The following is a 24,644-nucleotide window of genomic DNA, read 5'->3' as shown; positions in this document are numbered from 1 at the left end:
GGTTCCCTTGGGGAGGAGGACCGATCCCACCCCTGCAATGCTTGCCCAGTGTGTGATGACAGCAATCTGGGTAACCCACACCCCAGAGACGGAAAGGAGACAAGGAAAAAATTGTCGTTTTCCCCTGCTGAGCCGAGGTTTTCAGCAGGTTTGTCTTCCCTACATGGTTTCTTCTGTCAAGAAACCCAGTTGTGGGGGAATGCAGGTTGGGTGCAACTGGAGGCAATTGGTCTGTCAGGAAAGAAAACTATGAAACTTGAGAATGTTTAAATCCTTTGCTCTCCCTGGGGTTGGTAACTAAGTTAAGAGCCAGACTCAACCTCTAATGAGAAAAAAGGGTGCAAGTGCAGTCCTTATGCTATTACACTTCGCCCACAAGAAGATCTCTGCTTACATCAGCCTCCTCACTGGGGTCAGCTTTGGGGAAAGAGTGGGGATTCTCAGAAGCCACCAGACCATGGTAGGTCTGCCAATACATTTCCAGTATTTCTAAATGACTCTGTCATGCCACACAGAGGCTGTGCACAGCAGCAGGGATGAAGGGTTGCCCTGCGTATTTAGTTGTAATTATTATTGCAGTGTCAGATTTGGAACTAGACAGAAATTTGAAATCAAAGTGTGAGCTCCATCACATAAGAACTCTCTGTTCAAGCAGGTCCGAAAAGAATGAAGAAAATGAACAGCATGCCCAGGAAATTCTTTAATTTCTTACTCCTGGGAAACTCTTGCAGCAAGTTCTGCCCAGCGGGGCTGTTGACCAGACAGCATTTAATTTTCTTGCTTATCTAAAAAAAAAAAGTCAATGGAACACCCTAGAGAAGATGTAATATCCATGACAGCTCAGCTTAGAGCTAAAGAGCAACGACAAAACCAGAAGGGTGTGGGTGCTGGGGATCCCTTAGGAAGGGGAATGGAGAAGATGAAGTTAGAAAGTGGTAAATCTAAGAGAAGACCTTCCCTCAGTAAGAGCCACCCCAAAGGCATTGCAATGATTCTTGTAAGCTTCCTTGGGGGCAATTTCATAGCTTTCAGTCAGTGCTATAGAGAAGGCTTTTCCAAACTAAACTGTGCAAAACACTTTACCTCCCAGAAATCAGTGTCAGGATAGGTCTTTTGTCCTTGGCAGAGGCTGGAGTGGTTTTAACGCCATTATCGATGATCATTCCAGCCTAAAAGAAAAGAGAAATGCAATATTATAGTATATTTATATATTCTCCAGTTCTTTCCATCTCCAGGCTCAAGTCACTCACACGATCCTAATAACTGCCTCTGTTAGTAGCATGTGAAACAGAGGACAGCCAGGACTATCCAGACTTGCATATACGCCTCAAAATTGCCACAAATTTCCAGAAACTGCACCTCTCTCGTAAATGCATGTATCCTCATACACATAAACACCCTGCTGCCATCTAAAGCACTCAGTAACAGTCACACACAGCCCTACAACACGGCATGCTAAGGGTAAATAAGCAAAGAGAAGGCGATTAGACACAGCGGCCCGTATTTATCCCTCTAGAAGCTGTTTGGTTAATTGCTAACATTGGCAGTTGAGGTCTATAATTAGACAAGCTGCCAATAGGTGCTCCTGGAGGCACTATTTTAGGAGTGCAGAAGCAGAGAAGCAGTCTGAGCAGAGGGAAGAGCCTCTCTGAATGCCCAAGAGCCAAGGGAAGTGGGTGCTGGCTGACTCTGAGAGCTCCCATGCCAGCGTGCGAGCTGCTTTATCTGCAGACACAAACAAGCTTGCAGTAACTTTTAGTGAAACAGAAAGCACAGATGTTAATAGCTTGCAGACCCGAAGAGCTGGAGCGAGAAGATGGTGGTTTTTTTTCGAGGGCAGCATTCCCATTGCGTGCAGACTCACCCGGTAGTTGGAATGTGCGCGGTTGTTGGAGAATTTCCCCATCGGCATGTGCTCCGAGTAGCCGGGGGAATACATGCCCGCTGAGGGCCCTGTCGGCACGTGGTGTAGAACAAACCAAAAGCCCGTTTCCTGAGAAAGAGAATGGACATCTGAGACTTTGCTTGAACTTCTTTGCTGATCTACATTAGCCCAAGGATTTATCAGTAAAGCCATAAGACATAAGCCAGAAGATTTCAGGACAAAGCACAGCTAGCAGCATTGACCTGCATTGCTATACGCAGCAAAGAGTTTAACACACACACACATTCACATTCACACTCCCACATCTTCAAGGTGCCTTAAGTTAAGCTTTGACATCTATACTGAAGCTATAAGCGAGACTTTTGAAATCAATAACACACACACATACACCGATGTCCTCATATCGCTGCACGCGCAGATCTTAAAAATCAGATAATTTGTATTTGGTTGCCTAAAAATGTATCTAGGAGCCCAAATCTAGGTCCTCAGATTTGGAAGTTTTGGAGAGACCACATCTCTTTGTTTAAGTCTTGGTTTGCTTGTTTATTTGTCTTAGTAGGAAAATAAAGGCTCCTGATGTGACCAAGAATTCCTGTGGAATTAGCATTAGTGCTGATTGAAATTTCAGAGCACCATTACTGTACTGCAATCAACAGAATCATTGCCAAAGACTTCACTGGAACTCCACAGTCACATTTATTTAATTTATTCAGGCTGCACACTGTGCAAAGGCCGGGAATTTTTGTTAAAGCCATCCAGCTCTAGAAACGGCAAGTGACAAGAAGCGTGGAGCAAAAGGAAAAGCATTATTTTTTATTGGCAGCACTAGCCACATTAATATATGTCTCAATCTAGCAGTTTCAGAAATTCCTGAGTAACAGAAGCAGGTTTTATTCCAGCAAGAGCTCAGCTTTGCAGGGCTGTAACTGGTCTAGTTGTTACCAAATAAGAAACTTCTGCACTCACTTCAGATCCCGCAGCTGCACAGTTTATAAGGTTGTTGTGTGGGTTGGCTATCCAGAAGGTGGATACGGCGCTGCAGGTCAGGAAAACAAAGAATAAGATGAAAATGACACTTGGAGCACACACCAGAGTCACTGATCAACTCCCCCCAGTACAGGCAGGGCTGATAACTCCCCAGATAAGGGGTCCTGCCTAAGGGGCAAAGGGAATGTGTTTTTTTTCTTTCTCTTCTCATACCACATGTGTCCTCTGCGGTTTGTCAGAGAGCATGGCCTTATCTTTTAAACCCCCAAGTATTAAATAAGGAATTTTGACTGCAATTCCAAGCCTGCTATGAAGCTGTCAGATGTCAATCATGTTTTATGATAAGGTAAATATGTTGTTGCACAAGTCACAGAAAAGAACTTTGCCCCCAAATAGGCCCTCAGGTTCATCAGAGACTTGTTTAATCAAGGGACCGAAAGAATTGCCTCTTAAGAGATTTCCAAGTGTACCCCGGTACCTGCCTTTTCCAAGAGCTGCTGTGATTCATTAACTTTATTTCTTCACACCCTCCTACCCATTTCTTTTGGGACAAAAGGACTCCATTTGTCTAATGCACATACAAGACTCTTAATTGAAAGATTCCCATCAAGGAGGAAAGATCAATCCATCACTGTCCATCCTGTGACATGCAGCATTCATTAACTAACAGGCACATGAACTTTGGGAGGATAACATTCAGCACTTACAACCACAGACTGGCTCCCTAAATTTTCTGCGTAAGATTCACACTCCTGCAGGGGATGAACCTATGGAACCCTTATGTCTATTTTAATTTTGCTATGAAGGACTTCATGGGGGCTTTAGGCCAACTGATTTTGCTGGCCTAAGATGAAGATCTGTTTGTGTGACTTTATCATGAAAACGTAGCAATTTTTTTCTATTTTGGGCAGAGGACTGGCCTAGAAAGAAACAATTTGAGATTATTTATAGACCACCTCCTGCTGCGTAGGCAAGGGCAAGGACATTACACTTCCACAATGACCTGTCTTTCAGCCCGACCCCATTCCTCAGAGCCGTGTGGATTGGGCAGGTTACTGAGTCATTTGGCACAATCCTATTGTCTTAATTTCTGGCAGCAGCTGCCTGCCTGCCTCTTCCAAGATGACGGAGCTGCAGCCAGTGCTCGTCCCTTGTCCTTGCACTAGGTGCCTTGACCGCTGCCCCAGGGATAGCGTTAGTGTACTTGTGCACTCGCACGCTGGATAAGTCCAGTGCAAAACAAGCTATTTTTCTGATGAGACCTTGAATTCTTTTATAAAGGAAGACATTGCAGATCAAAGTACCATAGAACCATTTCATTAATCTCCAGCTATCCTTCCTAGCACTTTTTCGTGTAAGAGTCTTCTAAATGACACAAAATATGTCCCTCTGACTATTAAATGTATTATCAGTGGAAAATTAGCACAATGGCTGATTAACTTTTATTTTATGAATGGAGACATTAAGTGTAATTTATAAACAAACACAGATGTGAAAAAGAGCATTGCATGAATTCATCTCTTTCCCCTGCCAAAGTGAAAAGCTAAAAATATGTTTCCTTGGCCAAACCCCCAGTTTGTTCTGAGGACAGAATGGGTGATACTGATACAGTCTCAGCACATTGAGAGTATTTCCAAATAAAAGAAATCCCCCAAAGGTTTTTAGCCGTTAGGCATCAATCAGCTTCTAATTGTCTCATTTTCAGGCTGGAAGTCTTGCTCCAGAGACTTCCTCATTGACTTTTTGTGGGTCAGAAATTCAGCTTTTTTTTAGTGTAGATTTCCCCCCCCTGCCTCCAACTACAGCAGAATACAATCCTGGAGAAAAATCTGGACTACCAGCAGCTTCAACACAGCACCAATGCTCTGTGGTCTCAAGGCAAATCTTCACTGTGGAAGACCTCCCATTCTGTTGCACAGGGGTCTTGTCCTCAAGATGATCCACCATCAATTTTAAACTCTTAAAGGCAAGCTTGGCGTCCAGCTTTTAATGCAAAACACTCTGAAAACAACATGGTTCCACAGATCTTCTCCAGAGCACTTGCTATGCTCCCTAGACTACAGCTGGGGATCCGGTTGCCTAAGAACACAGGTTTTACTTTAAGAGTTCAGTAGTCTCTCAAGAAGAGTTGCAGGGATGGGGGAAGAAAAAGGAAGATAATTAGCTGCTTGATATGTATCAAAATGAGTAGGTTCCCTGAATGGCCAGTAATTAGCAATGAAATCATACTCCTAGGTTGTGCACCTTGATTTCTGGGCAGAAAAGCATCTGGAAAATCAGGTAAGGAGAGCTAGAATGGCCTTCAGAAGCTCAATGAGTCCATACATTGCCTTATGTCAGGGTCAACTACAACTACAGTATTTGTGACTGGCATTTCTCTAACATGTGCTTAAAAAGTACTGCTAATGAAGAACCCATGAATTCCTCTAAGAAAATATATAAAATATCTTCTATACTTCACCTGAATTTTTTTCTACAAGGCAACAAAACAGCAAAAAGAACTTGTAAAATCCCTTCTTATTGCAAATGCTTCTATAATACTCATCTAAACTCAATTGGTAGATCTGCAATGACACTTACAGGAAAGGATCTTGCAAAACGGAGATAAAAGCATTTGGCATTTTTCACGTTTAATACAGTGTTTGTGGCAAACAGAAGTTTTGAGAAGTTCTCATGGAAACCTTTTCAAAAGCTCATGTACAGACAGACTATTAGAGATCCAATGGGCATATAGAGTCTTTGATCTTTTATTGTCAAGTTCCAATTCTGTGCAAAACTGCATTTCTTATATTGTTTTGGTTTCACTCCACAGTTTGGGTAGACCATGACACATGCATAGATAATGTCAATGCTACATCATTAAACTGTATCTGTTCTTTGCAAATAATGACTTCTGAATTAAAGGAAGTGTTTTCAAAATCAGCTACCATTTGACATGAGCACAAATGTCAGAACCAGCCCATCCTGAACTCAGCAACTTTTTGCTGAGCCATTGGGGTCAAGACTCCAAAAGAAAGAGCGATTTTTCAATATCTGAGGTAGCAACAATCTCAATTGACTTTATGCTAAAAATGAGAATTACACCCTGGGTGTGTGGGCATCTGAATAGCACAAGTATAAAGATCCTGAGGAGACTGCTCTCCCAACCTTTGGGGCATGCAGCACAGACCTCTGCAGATGACTACATAATCATATACATGTAATGCTATCTTTTATGGCTAAGTCTTGCAGAGAAAAAGAAGAAAAGGAAGGCTCTCACTCACCTACAGTCCTGCCTGGGTTTAGGGATGTACCCTGGGTAAGCACCCTCTGTGATCAGCTTGCACATCCTGCTGTCTCGGTCGGAGGGGAGCAGAGTGCTAGGTTTAACAAGTAGTCCAAGGCAGTGATCAAATGTGTTGCGCTCTTCTGGTCCATCCTCCGTAAAGAAACAATGGCCGAGTGCATCATAACCCACAACATCCTTCACCTGCATGTACAAAACAAAGGTCAGTGTTCAGGTTTCATGCTTCAGCCACTGCATAATAAGAAACTTTACAGCAATGGCACACAGGAACCTTAGTACCCTCCTTAACTCAGGGTGTATAAGCAAAAACAAAAGCAAGATCCCTCTCTGTTCTTAAGACCTTGGAGTCTAAGAAATTACTCCAACACTTAAATTTAATTAGAATTTGTCATCCCCTAGGAAATGCTTATTCCATTCTTTTGTCTGCCTGTGAAATCAGAGACTGTCTTAGCATGAGGCTGGAAAAAAATAGGATAGGGTATGAATGGAGGATGTTAGATGTTCAAATCACATCTGGGCTCATTCATCTTAGTTACATGAGTTACATGAGCAGCTACATAAAATGCATCTAAAAAATGCAGCTGAGCTGAGAAAATATTTTTTCATGCTATCAGAGAGGCGGCAAGTTGTTTTCCAGACAGGCTGGCTTGTTTTAGGTTTGACCCAATCCTTTTTTCAAAGTTGTTGACAGGAGCTTTACTTGACCCTGAGACAAATCAGCTGGTGTTAATCAGTGCTGTTCTGTTTTGGTTTGAATGTTGTTAACATTGGGACACCGTTGTGTTGGACAGAACAATACCCATCACCCCACTGAAAGATCTGAGAAAACAATTTCAGGAGCAGCTATGTGAATTCGAAGCCCAAGGCTAGGACTGGCTGGGAAACACCGCCTCAGACATACCGTGTCCAACAAGTCAGTTGTTAGTGCGTATGTCTGGGATATAGAAAATTAATTTCAGGTCTCCATTGGCCAGGTGAAGTGCTGGCTTTCCTGGGCTCTCTCCTAGCTCTTCACATCAGCCATCACTCATCAACCACCTTCAACTTAGGAAACCTTCCTGGCAAAGCTTAGCCTGACACCAGTGTGTTCCTACAAATGCATCTGATGAATCAGCAATTGCTAAGGGGCAAAAGACTAATATTAAATTGGATAGAAGACCTATTCTTTATCATGACATTGAAAGACCTCGGTGCTCAAGAGCCTGAATTACTTTTGTAAACAGGCCTGAGACTCCTCTGTCATCTTCATGCCTCATTCTCAAGGCAAGGAGCATCAATTTCAAATAAAATCCCAGGACTAGTGTTGAAATGATTACAAATATGTTTTCACATAAAAAAGAACACTTTGCTTGCCAAATCTATTACAAGCTTACATCTGCACACACATCTATTATGTATCATCCATGCTCCAGTGTAAATACTCAAATCGCTGAACACGAGTCATCACAGTAAATTAAACACAGTTAAAATGACCTGCAAAGTGGTGCATTCCTTTAAGCTACCTCACTGAAATTCATTGCTGACTTCCCCGATCTAATTAGATGATAGCATTTGCAAGGTCGAGGCTTCTTTATTTAGGTGTAAAACATATGCACTAGACTGAACTGTTCCTCCTTGGAAGAATGAGTTGTCCCAGCCTTGTAATTGTAAGGGTTTACAGCATAGAAGAATACTTCAGGAGAGTGAGCCATCTTCAGAAGTTTTCCAAAATGTACAGGAAGTCTTTTAACCACAGAGATGCCAGAACTGCACAGAAACTGCCACCAAACTCTATTAGCTTTCTCTCACACAACAGTCATATTGGAAAGACACGTGTAAGTAATGGTGTTGCAACATTTAGATGATGGAAAAGGTTTCCTTAGAGAAACATTAGCCACTTTGTAGGACCATATTATCTTTCCAGCCAGCACAGCACAGCACTACGACTGAAACATGAAAATCTGTAGTCACCAGACCACAGCTGGGGCAAAGCCCACCTCTGTGCATGGGGAGTAACATCGCAAGACAACCCATCTCCCAGTACAGCGAGAGACGAGTGAAGCAGAGAGAGGAGTGTGCACTGGCAGAGCCACTCAGAGCCAGCAAACACCCATTGTTCTCCTAACTCATCCTGAAAGCCCACAGAACACCACGGAGTTATCAGCCAGGGACCTGGTCCCTCATGTATTTCTCACCCTCCATTTGATTAATTACTTTCCCCATATCTCATCTCTCGGTCAGCTCTGACTTAGTTTCCTGTGCATGTTTTCATGTGCAAGCCCAGTACTGAAATGGTTGGATAGCAAATGAGATGCTTGTTCCAAAATCACTTTTCCGGTGGATTTAATTTTTTATTTGAATAAAACCTTCCTGTTTCTATTTTGAGCTTGTGCACTGGTATCCAGTGGAGAGAGTAGGAATCAGAGCAAAGTTTCATTCCTGGGATTGCAGTGGCGTAACTAGGTGGTTTTATGGCCAATGTATTAAAGAAAACATTGGGTAATTATTGCATTTTCAAACAATAATTATGGTGAGAAAAGAATTTCTACAGATTTGTTTTCAGAAGACCCTCTTTGCCTTCCAGTGAATATGAACTTGTAGACAAGTGCAGAATAGCCCATCAATGGAAGTGAGCTACTGTTGAGATAGTGACTTTTAGCACACTGTACAGACCCACAGAAACACATTTCTGTCATCAGGGATAACTGGACACTCTTTTCTCCTAGTGTTTTCCATACAAGTATCTCTGAAGCGACCTGTGAAAAGTGACAGCAAAGCAAGCAGGGAAGTCTGTATATAAATTACCAGCCTGCTTTAATGACAGTTAAAAATAACTGATGGCCCTCTCCCACTTGTTAAAGCATTTGCACAGATACTCAACCACACTAATGCAAGAAGCCCCTTTCAAATCAATGGCCTAATGTTAAGGACATCAGTATGTGCTGTGCTATGCTGAGGGTTAATAGCCCAGCTAGATTTTTCGTATGGCTATTTCTGAAATGCGATTTGTGCACATCAGCAAGGCAAATTTTCCCTCAGCAACGTATGCTTTGGACCTACCTGATCTCAGGGGGAATGAATGTTACCTGGGCAAAGACAGAGCTCATTGCTCTCTGCACAGACAGTGTTCATGCATGTAGAAACAGGTAGCGTTGCCCAAGTAAGAAGATAATAGACAACTAGGAAATGTATAGAATAATCATTGTACTTATCAGAGACCCATGTGGGTGTTTGTCAATATATCTGGGGAAGAAGGAAGAGGAAAGGAAGGAAAATAGAGTCAGAAAGCAGATGAGGAGATTGTGGTGGGATCACCTGATGAATCAAGGCATGGAGCTGCTTGACTACAGATGTCTATCACAGAGCAATGAAACAACATTTAAGTGATGCAACCTTTGGAGCATGTCTTCTGTGATGCAACTGAACAAACTTGGTCAGATTGCTTTACTTCACTGGGGCTTTCTTTTCAGCTGTCAGCAATAATTATATGGTTAAAACAAAAAAACAGGTTAAGTATTATGAGTAGAGTTTAGTATTTACACATTTTGATAAACTACAGTCAACAGAGACTAAATTCTTGACTAATGTTTCAGATTATATGTCCTAAATTGTAAGATTTCTCTTGGGTCCCTGTCATGGAGGCAAAGCACGGTCATTTAGGGAATTGTGGCTGTTGAATAAAAGTAAGAGAATCAAACTGCTTTCATCAGCTACCTCAGCCTGTCTAAATTTCATCATGTCACCTTGGCTGAAAAACCCTGAGCACATGGATCCCCATGCCATGGATCCCCTACAGCACAGCTGTCGCTTGGAGAAAGCACAAGAGACAGAACTATTTCCAAATGCTCTATATGAATTCATTCACCTGACCGATAAGAAAAATGCCAGGCTCTGGGTATTTGGTTTGGCAAGTATTAATCAATAGGGAATGAAGATCTCGCATTAGATCCAGAAGCAGGGCTTCAGCTGACCTGCAGCTCGTCAACAGCTGCACAACCTCTGTGCAGCCAGAGAATGTGTTTATGGTGCCATTGGTAACAGCCCACGATGGTGGGACAAATGAATCCCGCAACCCTGCCCTTCCACTCTGCACATTAATCGTATACTGAGCCCCTGTGCTGGTGACTTTAAATTGGGAACAAGCCATATGACCCTGAATGCCTTATATAAAATTTATATAGTAGAATGTCTTTTTTCTTCAGCTGTGTTCAATTGGTAGGTTTTTAGGATCATGTTATAAACTTAGAAGGACAGAGGTCAAAACCAAAACCTTGGATTCATAAATAGCAGATAAAAGCTGCTCTGCTTCTGGAGCTGCAATTTCACTGCCCTCTCTTCAACTTCTGTGCACTTTAATTATGCCTGTGACTTTCCCTTCCAGTGTTGCCACTTTGAGAAGTTGTAGCCTGCAGTCCTTGCCAAAAGGAAGACTGTAAGACGAAGCCCTCCATGTGCTAGAGTCAGTAAAGGAGGAAGCATTCATCAGCAAGTAAAGGGCAAAAATCATGTTTTAGCTAGGTGTTGAAAGCAAATGCTATTGCCCAAGTAAGTTCAAGGAAAACAGATTCTTACAGGCTCCTACTATGAGATGGTAAGGTAACTTTAAAACAGTGGTATGGATATGAACTCCTAATGCACAGTGACCATCCAGGTTACAACTGCCAATGACACGTCTTCTCTTAAAAGTGTTATATATGGCAGCAGGGCTCTTGACTATACCAATGCTCCTCTTCAGGGCTCTGATACATTTTTTTCCTTTTGGAATACACTGCCATCTCACTGAATGGGTGAGAGTCCTTTGCCTACAGAAATCTTGTCATTTTAGTATTTCGTATTTGAGCTGATACTTGGGGAAAAGTTGTCTAGTCAAACCTGATGTTTATTTCACACCTTTAGCAGCTCTGCTTTTGGGATAGATTTCTGCACATTTCCTGAATATGGGTAAGAAGAAGCCATCAGAAGTGGGGTAAGAGTGAGGAAAGCCTTTTGGCGTTATGTGCCAGAGCATGCTTTTCCCTCTGCATCCTTATCCCAAAGAAGAAGGCACCCCTACATCTACAGGAGAGAATCTGAACGTGTTCTTACCATCGCTGGTGTGCTGCAACTTGTCTGGTAAGCGTAGGTAATTTTATAGATTTATCCTAAAGGATTTCTTGTTTTGGAGGGCAGCTCTGACAAATCAGAGCTCTGTGAGTGCTTAATGTTGTGAATGGCAAGGCAAACACAAACCTTTATTACAGGAAAGATGAAGCACGGTTAAACCTTCTGATTATCCTCTTTAAATAGCAAACTCTCTGTCTATAGATAGATCCAACTACTCATTAGAGATGGGCTGGTCTGCAGACATCGCTGCACGCAGACAAAAGCTCTGTCTGCTCTGAGTCATGCACAGCCTACACTGCCACATCCGCCTCCTCCTTTTTAATGCAGGTTGAAATACACCTGGAATATATATCCACAGCGGGAAGAGTCAGACACTAGCTCTAACAATAAAACACATCATCCTGCAATAATTAAGCTGTATTCGTGCTATGAGGAAATTTTTTGACCGGTGCCTTGATCTCTAAGGTAAACATTGGCGCTTCTTACCAGTAAACCATTGGATCCGTGGACTGTGACACAGCGGGAGAAGGTATGATGGATGGAGGCATCCTTCACGTACGTTGGAGGATTGTAGCCTCCTTTCTCATCCACATCTCCAGCCATATGGAAATGAATTGGGTAATGTCCCATTGTCTGCTGGCCCATATATTTCAGTTCTAGACCTTCAATATGGGTAGCCTTAAAATCAAGACCAATCTGGAGAACAACAGAACATCAGTCAAGAAACATAAAAGACTCTTGAGGGTAAGAAGGAGGGGGAATACAGGAATAGGAAGGGTTGCACTGTATCTGCTAGAAAGAATTACTGTGTGGAAGGGAGTGTACGGCTGCAGGGTGAGGGAAAAAGGGTCATGGTGGTTAAGGGCACCATAGTTGCTCTTTGATCCCACCACTGCTGCCATGGCTACATTTAACTTAATTTTAGAAGGAAAACAATTTGCATTTAATGTTTTCCATGAGTTTCAGTTAAATCAAACTCTCTGGGCTGAGCACCATCAGAATCTGGGGAAAACTGGGACTGGGATATGGAGACTGTATCTTGGGTGGGTTGAGCACCAGCCTGGCTGGCTGAACAATGTCTGCAGGGGCATGAGGTACACTTCAAAGCTGAAGCACAGGCAGCAGCAGCGGGGTGGATCTGCTGTACTGTAAGGAGAGGCTGTTTGCTCAGTGGCTGACATGAGGGATTTTTCCCTTCCTGCATCCTGACTTCCTTGGTATGTGAAGGTGTGGCTGGGAGGAGGAAAGTGCAAGGAGAGGGCTCCAGCCCTACCTTGATGTGTCCCCCAAAGGTGTCGAAATCAAAGAAGGAGCATAACTTGCTGCTGTACTCATAGCACCGTCCCTCCATCTCGCCCATCACCACGACGTTGCGGCTCAGCAGCCCCACTTCTGCCCTCATGTCGACACCATCAATGACTTCGCCAATGTGGAGGTATGTCGCTTTCCCTAAAGGAACAAGATCCAGTTTCAGGGTTACTCTGCCAACGCTGCTGGTTTCCCGTTGTTCCTCCTGTGGTGCAGTTGGCATGATAATGAAAGGAGTAATTGAGTCAGCAAAAACTGTTGGCCGACTCCTCAAAGGACGGAAGGCTGGAGCACAGGTGTCACCCAAGGTCTTGCTGAGATATTTGCAGCAGAGGAAGTGGGATTTTTGGTCTTAAGTTGCTTTGTTTAGCCAGGGAGTTAAACCAACAGTCTGTTAGACAAAACACATTTCCTACCTTGAAAAGGGACTGCGATCATTTGAGATCTTTTTACTTTGGATTACAATCAGCCGTGTATGAACATCCAATACAAAGAAAACGGATGATGTAGCTACTGAAAAGTCTAAATCCCCAGGGTTAGCACAGCACTTCCTACAGTGAGACACTGGGAGCTGCTCAGATCCCACAGCACTACTCATGGGTGAGCGTCAGTCTGATCCTGCTAACACCATGGCTGTTAATCTAAGCAAGGAGAGGACTGGGCAGAAAGCCTTGTGGAAATTGTGGCTTGGGACAATTGCAACCCCTCATCCAGCTTGTGGGCTGCAAAGCCTCCCGCTGCCTGCCCTCCCAAACCTTTCAATTTTCTATCTGCCCGCGTGACGCCAACTTGCTCTCAATGCCTTCCTCTGCCCTGGTGTAGTCAGAGTTGATGGGATCTTCCATTTACGCCATGCCACATCCCTTTGCCAAGCCATGTTGCTCATAACCTTCACACATACACACACACACGGCTCCATGGAGGGGTTAAAAGCACAGAAAGCCTTCCCTGGCTGGACCAGAAAGGGGCGAAGTCCAGGCAGTGTGGATGTCTAGAAAGCAAAATAATCTCTTTGCTGTAATTTCATTCAAACATATTCATACTCCTTCCTTCAGCAGCTTTCTGCAGAGAATGCAGCTGGGAAAAGGTTCATCTTACTGACTACATTCTGTATTATTCCACTAAAAATAAGTAATAAACTCCTTAAGTAAACACTGAACTTTAAGGAATGCTACACTTGCGTGTATTTAATTTCAGTGGAATCGTTCAAAGCAGTAATTAGAAACAAATGGCAAGCCTGAAGCCTGGCTATCGCTGCGAAGTGCTTTATGCTTAAACAGAGGTGCCAAGTCGAGGGGAGGATTTTGAACATTGAAACAGTGTTGTTTTTAACCAAAACATAATGCTTTGACTTTATAACAAAGATTAGCAAACACCATTCCCTCCCTCTTTCTCCTGGAGCTGGGAGCAGTGTAGTTTGATGGTTATATTACTGTTTGGGAAGAGTGAGTGCTCCACCTTGCTCCGAGACTGCTATGTTGTGGGATGGGGTTCACACCACTACGTGTGCCTTCTGCCTCAGCACCTCCGCCTTCAAAATAGCGTGATCGTGTGAAAAAACACTCTCCATTAACTAGAGGAGTAGTGATGGCAGGACAGGTGGATGCTTTTACCCGGGGCTGCAGTGGGAAGACGAGGCTCCTCTGAGCTTTGTGCTCAGCCCCAGAAACAAGAGGCTGCAAGAGGCTGCAAGGGGCTGCAAGGGGCTGCGCGTTTGCACCTCACCCACATTTGCAGTTGCCTCCCTAGAAAAGTCCTGGGCCTGCCCATGTTGTTGCCCTGAAGCCAGCGAACCTCATCAGGTGCGGGGCCAAAACCAGACCCAGCCCATCCAAAAAGCAGCTTCGCTTCCCTTATTCACATACATTAAAAAAGCCGCTACAGTGACTGTCTTCCACATAAGGATACTTTGCTGAACCCTTGAGTGAATCTGCTAAGCAACACAGCCTCTTGTTATGAAACTGGTTTTAAGCTGTTATTTTTCAGTTTCCCCCGGAGCTGACCTTTCCTTGATTTACTGAAATGGAGGAAGAAGTTCAGATAATCATAAGAACATCCTATTTCAAGCCTCATCTCCAGGATTTGTGGCAGGGAAATTAGATAGGCAGTTTTGTTATTCATGTGCTGAGCTCTAGAATAATAAATGTCATGCTTGCATGTATTTAATTTAATTTAACACCAGTCCAGACATGCAAAATAGTGTAAGCACTGACAGGAATGTTAAATATGGACTAACCAGTTTCTAAATATAACTTCTTGGGTGCATGTTTTTCACTTTGTGCTTTTGCTGACTTGACTTGTTTGGAGATAAGAGGAGAGATAGAAAGCAATTCCCTTCCAACGTAAGTGGATTTTGAATAATAGCTCCTTTAACAGAGTTTTGAAAAACAAACCTCTCCTTGAGGCAGCCAGAAATTCAAGCTCCCCATGGCAATGGGGCTGTGCTCCTGAAATGGCTCGTGGGAGGCAGAGCCTGGCATGGGAGCCCCCAGGTGCTGTAAATGCCTGCTGGAAACCAGCACTGGGCACTTTCCACAGGGCCAGGAGCACCACAGTGTGCATTTATAGACGTGTGGCACCTCCAGGGAGCCACTGGGTCATGTTTAGTGATGGGCATGAAAAAAAAAAACAACAAAAGAGGCTGCTCTGTGGTGAGTTCAGGGAGTTCACATGGGGATGGGAGTGTCTCAATCCACAGAGCTGCAAATTTGAAGTTAGGCTGCTGCTCGCAGCCAGCATGTGGAGCCTTCCCAGGGAGCAGCCACAAGATCTGAGACCCTGAGCGCTGACAATGGGCAAACCCAAGCCAGGGTCTTGCTGCATCCCTCACAGATGCTGCCTTGCCAGCAAGCCAAGCTTGTGCCATGTTATAATCTAAACCAAACAAAGCCTTGCAGTGACATGGATTACGTCTTCCCACAACAGACCTGTGTGATGGACTAGGAAAAATGCCCTGGGTTTGCTGCTCTATTTGTCATACTGGTGCCTCCAGTTACTCCAAAACGTAAATTCACAGGGAACAACTTCTTTAATGTGTGGGCTCGCCTGACAGAAGTCTTGATTCAGCAAAATATGAGCACATTTCCATCCTTATTACTCAAGACAGTGACTATTAAAGTCACCAGTTGTTGCTAAGGACAAGGTAATTATTAAAAGAAAGTATGCATTAAGATAAACATAGATGATCAAGGGCATGCTTATGTCAACATAGCAATTCAAAGCAGAGTCTCTCCAAACTGTACAAAGCTCCAGGAAAACCTGCCGTACTTGAACCTAGCCATAAAACCTGGGTCTCAGGCCTTATCAAACCTAGGAAGGGTGGAATTTTAAAACTATTTCAGCTGCTACAGATGTGGAAGAGTGCTCAGCTCTGGTGAGTTACACAGATGTCTCTGAAAACCCTCCCAGGTACACTCATGTATTCCTAAATGCCTTGGCTCTAAATGACACAGACTGCTAAATCTCCCTTTCAGAAGTGAAACAGGCACTTGAAGGTCTGGGTTTGGTGAAGATAAAGTGAAGCTAAGATGCTCCTGGATTTTTTTTCTCTAAAGGGTTTTTTGCTCTCCTTTGGGGTCTCTAAGACTAAGACCTTCTCTCTCATGGTCTTTTAATGTTTCCTAAAGAGTTTCTAAAGGAAATGCTAAACACAAACTTGGCTGTTCAACCCATGTAATCCAGTGACAGTGAATCCTTCAGGATGTTCTTTAAAAATCAGTGCAACTCATAGTAGATGCCAGCCCAGACCTCTGTCAGATTTTGCATTTTTGTCAAACATTTGTCATCACTGGTTGTAATGTGCCTATTGCTTATATTTAATAACCAACAAATGTTCACACAGGCATCCTGTCAAATCCTCATTATTCTGAATTATCTCTATGGGGTTTCCTATTGCATCCCTAAGCCGCAAGCCTGTAACGCAGCGCAGCATGGTTTGGGTGAGCTGACCAGCTTCCTGAGTCACGCAGTACAGCCTGATGTCTTAACGAATAAATATTCCTCCAATTCATAACTTTTACATGGAAAATAGAGTTTCCAGTAAAAAGACATGCAGCAGAAAGGAGGAAACTTTATAAGGAGTTCAGAGCTAACTGAGCCTTCTTGGGACAGTTTCCTGCTGGGTAACTCATCCTGCTACAGCCTTTCATCCCTTTTCTCCTTTGTGGTCCTCCATGGTGTCCCACAAAGGTCAGAAATACACCCTCCACTGTAGGAGTATGAAAAGCCTTGAGTTCATGTGGATATTATTAAGTGTATACTTAAATGCTATGTTGGATCAAAGCCTCTGTAGCTGTTTGGTTTCAAGGCTGAAATGAGTGGATCTTATTGCTGCAGATAGGCGTGACAGGAGGATTGATGTGAACTGAGGGCAGCACATCTGCTCATGCTCTGAGCACTGAGAGGTCTCTGTGAGGTCTATTAGGGTTTTATCCCAATGGCAATGTCACACTCTTTCCTAAGCCCATTCCTGTCCCACCTCATGCCCTTTTTGCGCAGCAGCTACTGGGCAATCTACTGACATACTTCTGTAAATGCTAGGTTTTCCTTCTCTGTCCTTCCAGGTTTTTCCTCTCCTTATCCTGACATGTAAGTTCTTGCAGCAGGGATGGGATTAGGCAGGTCTGGTGGACAAACAGATCAAATCCTTACTTAAATCAGGCCCAAAACCAAGCCCTCTGAACTGCTATGTAAACTTGGGTATGTTTCTTTCAACTCTGCTTCTAGGCAATGCCCATAGGTAGAAGAGCGAGCCCTGAAAAACTGTTAGAAAGGGCCATTTCACGACATTTCCTGCCCAGCCCTCAAGCACCAGGGTTGCCTTAAAAAAAAGAGAGCTTCTGGCAAGTTCCAGACAAAATGATGCCAACTTCTAAACTTCTACATCTCAAAAAGTATCTGAATTTTCATAGTGGAGTAACTTCTCCCATCCTTACAGCACAAGATGAATGCTGACACAGGCTGTGAAGTTGTTAGGCAACTATGTATTTACATTTTTAATTCAAAGTTCTTTGCATGAACGAGATCACAGTAAACTCTCTATCTCTCTAGCATTCGCAACCCAATAAGCAGGATGCTTACATGTGCTTGTAATCATAGATTCACCAGTATGTGGGATAACTGGAGTAATTATGCCAGGCACAAATAGTTTTTTCATGCTTTATCAAGAACATATAGGAGCACAAAAGAGCATTTCATCATTTTCGTTCCATGGTGAAACTTATCAGCATTAGTAGTAACTTCATACAGAGCAACCAAGATGCAGATAAGACCAGTTTCCCAGGGAAACTAGACAAAATACTTGATCTTTCCTACTATCCAGTTCTATCGTAATAACACAACCCTTCCTTCCTTCCTTCCTTCCTCTTCCCTCCCTCCCTCTGCCCTGTACCGTCATCCCTCCCCAAACCTTGTGAAATTGGAAGATCAAACAGTTTTAATCTGTTCCCACAGAGAAAATAATCTAGGCACAAAAATGACAAGCAAAAAAAAGTTAAACAAAGGAGGCAAGTGAAGAAAAAAGTTCCATTTAAGCGCGCGACCATTTGACCAGGAGCAGAACCTACAGAGTTCTGCAATACACACTTACTTATGGGAGCCACAGTTTTGACATTAGTGTAATTACTCCAATAAAGGAATGCACAAGATCAGTACCTGGGTGCCCTCCCTCACTTTCTACACTGAGATTTGCAAAGTCCATAGTTAGACATCTAAATCCTGATGGCAATTGAGTATTAACACTCTTAAGCTGTTTTGAAAAGACCAGCCTCTAATCAATCCATTTCTAGCAAGTGAAGCGAGTGTGAGTTTCCAGCAGGAAGTATCAAATATAAATAGGACATGAGCTAACTAATGAGTTTGACTTATTTGGCACAATACGCTAAACCATGTCTATTAAAATATTATTAAATGATGAGAGCATCAATTATAATTAAACCTTGGTATGCCAAGTGGCTGACACACCAAATTGTCTGTCCACAAAGCAGAGGTTTTCTGCCTTTTTTGAAACAAAGAGACTCTTAGGTAGTTCAGACATGACATTTAGGTTTTGTTTAAAAAAAAAAAAAGGAAAAAAATAAAGATTAAAAGGGAAATAAACCAACATGGGTAGGAATGGTTTTATCATTTGTCTTTCAAAGGGCAGACTTTGGGAGTTCTCAGCTGCTAAACTAAACCTCTTAGGAAAATTAGGCCATTCCACTTTCTACAAATGACATCCCTCTGAGACCCCATATATAGATGTATCTGTGTGGAAGTCTTTTTTCAGAAGGAGCAAAGCAATCTTGACTATCTCACATAAGGAAAAGCTGGCAGACATTTATGACAAACGTCTTCTGCACGCAATTGAGAACCTAATGCAACTGCACAAGCACAGGCTGTGGAGGGGCTGCTCACCTGTGCTAAGGCTAGAGGCCAGCCCACTGCTTGCCGCAACATTTGAGCCACTGGGACAAATAAAGCCCTGTTTTAAGTCTCACAGGTAATTAAATGAAGCCCAACCCGTTTCATCAAAGTCAGCGCTTGATCATGGGAGATTTATACACGCATGCCCATGCACAGACAGGTTTCAGTGTGAGCCCAGCGCTCAGCGCGGTGGTGTTTGCCCCCTCCAGCGATGAGCACACCTCAAAACCCTTCCCCGTGGTACTGCCGCCCACCTGGCAGGGCAGGGAGAGCGCAGGGAGAGCTATGCAGGCTGCAGGCAGCTGCAGGCATCAAGGAAGGGAGGAGCCATGGAGAGCACCCACCCCCTGGCTCGTTAGTGCACCTTATTCTGACTAATTGCATGTCATGGCACAGGGCGATGGATGAAGTTACACCATGGCTGGGCATAGAGCAGCTCAGGGACCTCCTGGCTCCTAAAGACGGGAGATCTCAGCCTTCCCCCGGTTTTATTTCATCTAGACTGAACTTAGAATCAGGCAGATGATTTTATTTTCTAGTGTGAATATGCTTCTGTTACAAGAAAGTTGGATGTGATTTTTATTACTGGACCCGATTTTGCCTTGATTTATATAATCAGTGAAATCCCATTGACGTCAATGGAGTTGCCTGGATATAAGTAGGGGCAGACTTTGGCCCTGGAGTTCATGTCATTTGTGGTAATAAAAGGAATGTCCTAATTCTCCTAAAGAGTAATAAGAGACCAAGAGCACAATTACTTTAACAAGTGTTTCCACTGCTTCTTTGCTTGAAATTCACATGAACTTTTTTGTTGTTTTTAACCCTTTATTCACTTCCTTAAACTAACGTAGTTGCCATTGTTGTAGAAGATAAATGTAATTACATGAATTTCACAGATCCATTAGATTATGGGAAGCCTAAGAGAAATATTCCTATGTCATCTTTATTTTTACTGATGATCTTCCAAGATCATCTTCATGAAGTGACTTGTATCACACTAGTCTGGTACAGTTTTTCCAATAGCTCAAAAGTTGCTCAAGAAAAATACTCAACTTGGACATGTATCTTCTTTAAAAGTGCTAGTCATTTTAAGTCATAAGACTATGATACATTCAAACTGTGAATAACATTTTTCTTGGCTTGATGAACATCTCTCTTTCAGGCTATCCAACAATGAATGGCTAGAGCTCTGTGGGGAGGCAGCTGCCAAAGGAAGTATATTCATACCTTCCAGAAGATGTTGCATCAGAGATAATGGTGAAGTAGTTTATTTCACAGAACTGAGCAAACTCCCTGGTGCATTGGATGTTCCAAGTGCCCTCATGGTTTCTCAGAAAGATCTTACTGTAAATGCAGACAAAACCTCTGCCTAGAGCAACTGCCACTGTGTAAGCAAAAGATAACTTAACATGCATCATTTGCCACCAGGCAGATGCTGCCTTTGAAATATGGCCTCAGCTGTTACAGACTTTTATATTGTAAAATAATTTTTGCTTTTGTAAAGTATAGCAATTAAAAATTCTTGATCTATTCACAGAAGAGGCAGTTCATGTGGTATTTCCAGGCTCTGTGTATCAGTGTGCCAAAATCTAGTTCTAGAAGGAAAAGACCACTTCACAGACTCAAGCGGAGATACAAATCTCCTGCCCTGGATTTCACTTTTATGCTCATATTGGTAATAGTCTGTGCTTCATTGTGGTTATGCTACTTAATTTGACTTAGTATCTGAAGGCCACTTTACAATTATTAGTCTGCAATGTCTTTTCATCAAAAGCAATTTGTTCTGGATTTGAGCTAGTCACCTTCAAGAGAAAAATGCTGTGTCTCTACAAAGCTTCCTGCGCCTCCTGCTCAGACTAACCCAGGCAGCACTCTACTGATTCCATCTCCCCCAGTGCTGTGGCTCAGGACAACTCACTTGCCACGTGGTGTCAGAAATGTTTGGTTAATACATCACCTCTAAGCAATGCCGTCTAGAGACACAGTAAAAGACAAACAGTAGCTTCAGTAGCACAAAACAGTATTTCTAAAATGTAAGATTATGGTTCTGGTTAAATACAACTTTCTTAGGAAGATAGCCAACTGCACATTACTTCATAGCCTTAGTCTCTCACTGTCTGCTCTTGCCCTAGCTCACTGTTCAGATCAGCTGTGCTCATCTCCTGCTTTCTAGAAGCGACACATTTTCAAATACAGTTATGTAAAATTGAACATTTCAAATACATGACCTATATTTGTTACTCTTAAATAAATACATCCATCCGGTAGTGTGCTTGGGGACAAAACAAGTGGAGTCAGTGATGAAAAGGGAAGGCAGAAAGGAACCAGACTCAAGTTAGATGGCTTTCAAGCACAAAAGGCGTATGTTTCCCAAAAGCATCTAAAAACTAGGCATCAAATTCAGGTGTCTTTCAAATCTTTGCAATTCTTAGTATCTCAGTGCAAATGGCAGAATTTGTGTATTGCAACACCAGCATGACAAGATGAAGCACCTTACCTGCTACCTTGACCTGGGTGGGTCTGCAGGCTCTGCATGGCAGTACTTGGAACTCCTCCGCCTGGTACATGGAGTAGTCAGTGCTTGCAACCACCAGCCTGTCTCCAGGTTTCCATGAGCTCACATCATCCACCAGATTCAGGACCGTGCTGTTCACATTGGTGTCAATGGTTACCGTAAGCTTTGGTTTCACTGCAAAGCCAAAATGGAAGGGTGGAGAATTCAGTTAATCTTATCAGAAAATGCTTGCTCTTTTTGGTTTTTGTTGTTTTTTTTTTCCCCCCCCCCGGAATGCCACCAAAAATGATTATTTCCTCATGAAACAACAAATAATTAACTCTTCCAAACATGCTTTTTACTGGCTTTGGCTTGGAAAGCAAGCAACCAAGAAGGTGTTTTCCTTTAGTTGCAGGCAGATGGATTTTCCACTAACCCCAGGACTAAATTTAAATGTAGCTCTTAGTGGCTCGTTTTCACCACACCCACTTAGCAGCAGCACTTGTGGGTGCTGGGCACTGTTATTTACAGCAGTCAAGTGGTCTTCAACGTAATGACTGTTTTTTCCAGCAAAACAACCATCTTTCACCCTCCTTTTCCCTCCAGCTGAGCACGGAAGAATCCTAATGACCTGTCTAATGAGCAGGTTAGGGACAGCGGTGTTGGAATTAATAACTACAAAACAAAGCATTACTTTCAAAACCTGTTGTCTTCACACACTCTGATTGACTAATCCTACCTCATCCCAAAGTGCTTTAGCAAAAGACAAGATATTTACAGGAACGGACTTGCCAAGTATTTGCCATAGCCTTGCTGGGTTTTTGAGACACCACCCTGTTGCCTCTGTTAGTGCTCAGGAATTTTTCCTGAGATAAATCTTCAGCCGTCTTATCTGTGTTCATGTCAATAGCCCAGTCGAAGTTTTAGCTTGGGAAATTACTCAAGTTGTTCTTCCACCAAACAAGAAGCAGTCATCAGAAGACAGTATTCTGCTTTTCCCTGGCCTTGCTTTCAAACACAGGGCACATACCAGATCTTCCACACAGGAACCGTACTCTGTAGTTCTGGCAGCCCTCACCCGTCTGGTCCTTGCCATGGCACAGAAACCTGTAATCGCGGCCACTCTTGTAGAAAACCTCAGTTGTTAAATTAGCTCCATCAAGCGTCATTGCCTGGAATGAGAATAGAAATATAAAACAGGTGATACCTTGAGGTGAAGAGATTTCACCAAAACATTGATGTTGTCAGAAGAGCCTTTTGCTTTGTTTTGGGTGATGCACAACAGTTGTATAAGAAAACAGGGTGACTGCTATGTGTACTATCCAGCAGACACTCCAGCTGGTGCTCAGACACAGCTATTTTATCCGCAAGCTGCATAGATTATTGCTAGGTGCATGCCTTTCTCCTGTATCTATATTAAGACCATGTGCTTTTTTGGAAGGAGTATTCTGAGCTTCACTAACATCTGCCTTGGTGCCCTAGATTTTCTCTTGCCATTGGTTTGAGGGCATATGGAAACACTGAACACAGATGCTTGCACCCAAATGAACTCATGGTTTCAAGCCTCTCACGGCACTCATTTCATTGCTTGTGGCTAGACTACGTCTGAAGCTTGCAGAAGAGGTGGGGGTTCTTATTTCTTCTTTGCATGGATCAGTCTCTCTAATCAAAAACCAAAGCCTCTTCAGTACACATTGCTCCAAAAGGAACAAGAAGCAGTGGCCTTTTCTCGCACACAAGTACCAGCTCGTAGAGCTGCCTTGAGAAAAAAGGCTGTATCATACCAAGAAGCAGTGTGATATGTAGCCTCTCCTGTGTTCCTGCTGGGGCAATGTCACCCCTCAGGGTCATGTTAAATTTCACAGTCTGGCTCTATAGCTTGCAGTTCTCTTGACCCTTTCACAAAAATGTGATGCATTGCATTGGGCAATCCAAATAACACATGCATTTTAACAAGGCACCAGGAGATAAGCCATCTTTCAATGAAGAGTCTGATCCTGATTCCCTCACTCAGGCAGACCTTCCTTATTAATGCATACACCCCGTTGCCATGTATAGGATTAGCACCATCAGCTGAAGGAATGTGCCTCTGGCTGTGCCGCACTTCTGTTATTATCATCATATCTCCAATTTTTCTTGTATGTAGCATAGCTGGAGCAGGCCAGCTGGTATAAATCAGTGTAACTTTATGAAGGCAATGAACAACACCAGATTACACTACCTGAGGATTTGCCCTAAGATCTGCAGGATAAACTGAAAAAAGTTGTTTCACTTTTCATATACATGGAAAAAAAGGTAACTGTCATTTAACAGAAGGTTAACAAAGGTTTATTTCTTGAACAGAAGAGTATCTTTCTTGTTTCTCTTTGAATACGTATGCTAGAAGGGGCTGTATCATAACAAACATCTGACCCCTGTTTTGAAATAAGTTGTCACTTCTAATATATGTATATGGAAGCAGACATTAATGTGGATTTGCTAAGACCTGGCAGAAAGTTATAGGGCAGTTTTTTCCTCTCTGTTCAAGAGGAGATTCTTTATAACATCTAGCCCTGGAAACTTTCACTCATGCTGTCAGCACTCCCGTTTACTTCAATAGCTGCGTTCTTGTGAATAAGGAGAACTCCACTGGTTCAGAGTACGCAGGAACCTTAGGTTCAGCCTCCCACAGATACGAAGTATTTTATTGTCTTTTGCTAGACAATGCTTCTGCTACAGGTGTTTTACCAGGTAGACATATAAAGTTTATGGTGAGCATTTACAAAAAAAAGGAAAAAGCTTGGGGTTTGCTCTTTTTTTTGGCCTTGAAGAGGCTTTTTGTGTTCAAAAAATGGGTAGATGTGGCACTTCGGGACATGGTTTAGTCTAGTCTACCCTTGATTGGTTTAGTGTGGACTTGGTAGTGTAGGTTAATGGTTGGACTGGATGATCTTAAAGGTCTTTTCCAACCTAAACGATTCTATGATTCTATGATTCTATGATTTTGCAGTCTCAGAAAAGGTATATTATTTCTCCTCAGCGTGCTGGCCTAATATGTTTAACCCCCAAAAGAATTCACATTTCTTTCTACAGAGAAAAAACAATTGACTCAAGGAAATGGCTGCAAGCTCACCAACATTTTTTCCAACCTACTACAGCTGGTAGCTTTACCATCTCATTACATTTTGTGATTAATTTTTTAGGTAGGTTCCATTCCAGGA

The 24,644-nt window shown here is 42.9% G+C and overlaps 1 protein-coding gene across 1 annotated transcript in view; it reads right to left on the bottom strand.

Moving 5' to 3' along the window:
- CEMIP (cell migration inducing hyaluronidase 1) overlaps positions 1-24,644 on the bottom strand; it is a 52,120-nt gene that overhangs the window by 15,968 nt on the left and 11,508 nt on the right. Inside the window, exons 9-16 of the mRNA XM_009478463.2 lie at positions 22,475-22,616; positions 21,448-21,639; positions 12,514-12,689; positions 11,727-11,936; positions 6,136-6,341; positions 2,852-2,921; positions 1,865-1,993; positions 1,084-1,169 (exon numbers count right to left, since the gene is read on the bottom strand). Coding sequence (XP_009476738.1) covers positions 1,084-1,169; positions 1,865-1,993; positions 2,852-2,921; positions 6,136-6,341; positions 11,727-11,936; positions 12,514-12,689; positions 21,448-21,639; positions 22,475-22,616 — 1,211 coding nt within the window. The remainder of the gene's footprint in view (positions 1-1,083; positions 1,170-1,864; positions 1,994-2,851; positions 2,922-6,135; positions 6,342-11,726; positions 11,937-12,513; positions 12,690-21,447; positions 21,640-22,474; positions 22,617-24,644) is intronic.

This window comes from Pelecanus crispus, chromosome 7 (assembly GCF_030463565.1).
Source record: "Pelecanus crispus isolate bPelCri1 chromosome 7, bPelCri1.pri, whole genome shotgun sequence".
In the NCBI taxonomy this organism is placed as follows: domain Eukaryota; kingdom Metazoa; phylum Chordata; class Aves; order Pelecaniformes; family Pelecanidae; genus Pelecanus; species Pelecanus crispus.
The sequence above is the reverse complement of the archived record's forward strand: the minus strand, read 5'-3'. Positions and strand labels throughout refer to the sequence as shown.